General features: G+C 60.1%; 1 protein-coding gene across 1 annotated transcript; it reads left to right on the forward strand.

Annotated features, from left to right (window-relative positions):
* The first annotated feature begins 964 nt into the window (after positions 1-964).
* Positions 965-2,056, forward strand: LOC128909589 (prolactin-releasing peptide receptor-like). The gene has a single exon (XM_054201479.1). The coding sequence runs from the start codon at positions 965-967 to the stop codon at positions 2,054-2,056; it is 1,092 nt and encodes a 363-aa protein (XP_054057454.1).
* The last annotated feature ends 675 nt before the right edge of the window (positions 2,057-2,731 follow it).

Below are 2,731 nucleotides of genomic sequence, written 5' to 3' on the forward strand. Positions count from 1 at the left end.
GGCCCCTCGGCTGGAAGTCGGGAGCGGGCGGCGTTTCCCCGGGCCGGGAACGGGCTCCGGCGGCGGCACCGCTCTCCTGGAGCGGAAAAACCGCATCCCCCCGTTCATTCCGGGGGGTACTTAATTAAGGCTGGTTTGACTCTCCGCTGGGGATGAGGAAGACTCTCCGGGTCGCGGTGCGGGGGTGAAATGGTAATGTGACAGTGTGGGGTCCAAGAGGAGGGTCCTGGGGGTAATTCTTGGTTTCCTTGCACTTTCTGCCAGAATCCGCTGGCATCGCCCCCCCTCCCGCCGTCGGGGTCGGCAGCCAGGCGGCCCCCCCCGCCGCTGTCGCGACAGGGCGAGGCAGGAGGAGATCCCCCCCCCCGGGGCAGGAGCAGCCCGAGCTCCGCGGGGCGGAGAGAAAACCAACGTGGGGGGGAAAAATAACCCCGTGGGACGGGGAACGGTGGGGTGGGCTGGGATGGAGCGGGGGGAGAGGACCCTTCTGCTGAGCCGGGGGCTGGCGGGTCGCGACGGGGCTGGGCGGGGGGGGGGGGGAACGCCAAGCAAAACATGCCCGAGCGCCCTTTATTGCTGCTTTCTGCCAGCGCAGCCGCCGGGTGACTTTCCGTGAGGCATCCCGAGCTGCTCCCCTTGTCCTTCTGCTCCCCGCAGACCTGCGCCCGGCTGGTTAACCACTTCCTGGCCAGCTTAACCATTCTTTCCTAGCCAGATTCCCCGTTTTCTCCGTCACGGAGCTGCGCTGTGGTTGCCACGGGGCACGTTCGCTCTTAAAAAGTCCCAGCACCTTTAAAATCAGCCGGCGCATCGCTACGGGGCTGTGCAAGAGCACCCAGAGCCTGGGGACGGGTTCTTCTGCCCAGCGCAACCAGAGCACGTTTCTTTCCCCTGCAGGGCTGACGGTTTCGTCTCCCCTGATTTTACGGCGTGGAGAGGCAGCATCGGCGGCAGGAGAGCCGGCATGGCGCACAGTCAGCTGCCCAACGACTCCTGGCAGAATGGCTCGGCCCCTCTCTTCACCGGCCTGGACCTCCTCCTGGAGCTCAAGCCTCTCTTCATCCCGCTCTACGCCACGCTGGTGGCAGTGGCGTGCACGGGGAACCTCTTCCTCATCCTCCTCATCGCTCTCACCAAGAAGCTGCACTGCACCACCAATTTCCTCATAGGGAACCTGGCGGCGGCCGATTTCATCATGTGCCTCGCCTGTGTCCCCCTCACCGTCTCCTACGCCTTCGAGGTGCGGGGCTGGCTCTTCGGGATGTTCATGTGCTACTTCGTCACCCTGATGCAGGCCGCCACCGTCTTCGTCTCGGTGCTGTCCCTCACTGCCATCGCCATTGACCGGTACGTCGTGGTGGCGTACCCTATCCGCAGGAGGATAAGCCGCCGGTCCTGCGTCTGCCTGGTGGCCTGCATTTGGTTACTCTCCATCATGGCCTCTGTTCCCACGTCGCTGCACACCCACTACTTGGATCTCAACACCATCGGCCACGACATGATCATCTGTGAAGAGTTTTGGAAGCACGAAGAGAGAGAGCGGCTGCTCTACTCCTGCTTGATGCTTCTCTTGTCCTACATGCTCCCACTTTTGGCGGTATCTGTCTCCTTCTGTGCCATCACCTACCACCTGCGGAGGAGGAACGTCCCGGGCGCTGCCTATCCCTGCCGAGACAAGTGGACCAAAACGAAGCAGAAGACCTTCCGGGTGCTCACTGTCTCGGTGGTGTGCTTTGCTATCTGCTGGCTGCCCCTCCAGGTGGTGAACTTCATCAGAGACATCGACGAGGAGTTCACTATCCTGGACAAGAGGTATGTCAACGTCATCCAGGTCTCGTGTCACCTGATTGCCATGAGCTCTGCCTGCTACAACCCTTTCATCTATGCCTCCCTCCATGACAAGTTCTGGTTCCACCTCAGCAGCTACTTCTACCGCAAGAAGAAGAGCTCCAGCGTTATGTCCTGCAAGGCTTCTCGATTCAATACCTGCTCCACCCTGGCAGATGCTCCTACTGGGGTCTCGGATAAGATAGCCTTGCAAGCTAGATTCTCTTAACCGAAGGACCACGAGAGATCAACTTTGCTTTTGGACCTGGTGTGCATTTTGCTTTAGCCTGGACCTAGCAGCTGGTGGCTGGTGGTACGTGGCTGTTCCCAGAAGACGTCTCTTGTGCCTGGCCAGGAGCGTGAACAAAGCAATGGGCTTTGTGTCCTTGAGGAGCAGCCCTTCTGCGCAGCTCAAGGATGTTTTGTTCTTTGGGGGAAACAAACCGGTGCAACAACAAACATGGCAGCCGGGCAAAGGCAGAGTAATTCAGAGCGGGACATACGTGCTTGTCCCCGTACAGCTGCGCCGGAGCAGCAGGTGTTTCCTCCTCACCCTCTGCAACAGGCGGCTGGGAAGATGTGTCCATGAAACAACACTTGCTTGGCTCCTTGAAACAGAACAACGGATGAGTATCGGTATTAACGACCAGACACGCAACTAGCTTGGTGTAGTTCTCTGCGAGCCTCAGTTTTCAGAAATGCCTCCGCGTCGGCATGGCCAAAGTCTGCCTCTGTTTCTGTGCTTGCTCTCTGTGCCGAGGAGCGATGCCTGAGCCGCAGCCCCGCAGGGAGCGCCGCGGCAGGGCAGGAACGTGGGGGCTGCCTGGGGCCAGCAAGCTTTGCATTGGGCTTTTACAGAGCATATCTCACATCAGGGCTAGGCATGGGGCATATACCCTATATC

The sequence above is a fragment of the Rissa tridactyla genome, chromosome 4 (genome assembly GCF_028500815.1).
Source record: "Rissa tridactyla isolate bRisTri1 chromosome 4, bRisTri1.patW.cur.20221130, whole genome shotgun sequence".
In the NCBI taxonomy this organism is placed as follows: Eukaryota; Metazoa; Chordata; class Aves; order Charadriiformes; family Laridae; genus Rissa; species Rissa tridactyla.

Coding starts and splice junctions, on each gene's coding strand:
- LOC128909589 (XM_054201479.1), top strand. CDS start 965: ATGGCGCACAGTCAGCTGCCCAACGACTCCTGGCAGAATGGCTCGGCC.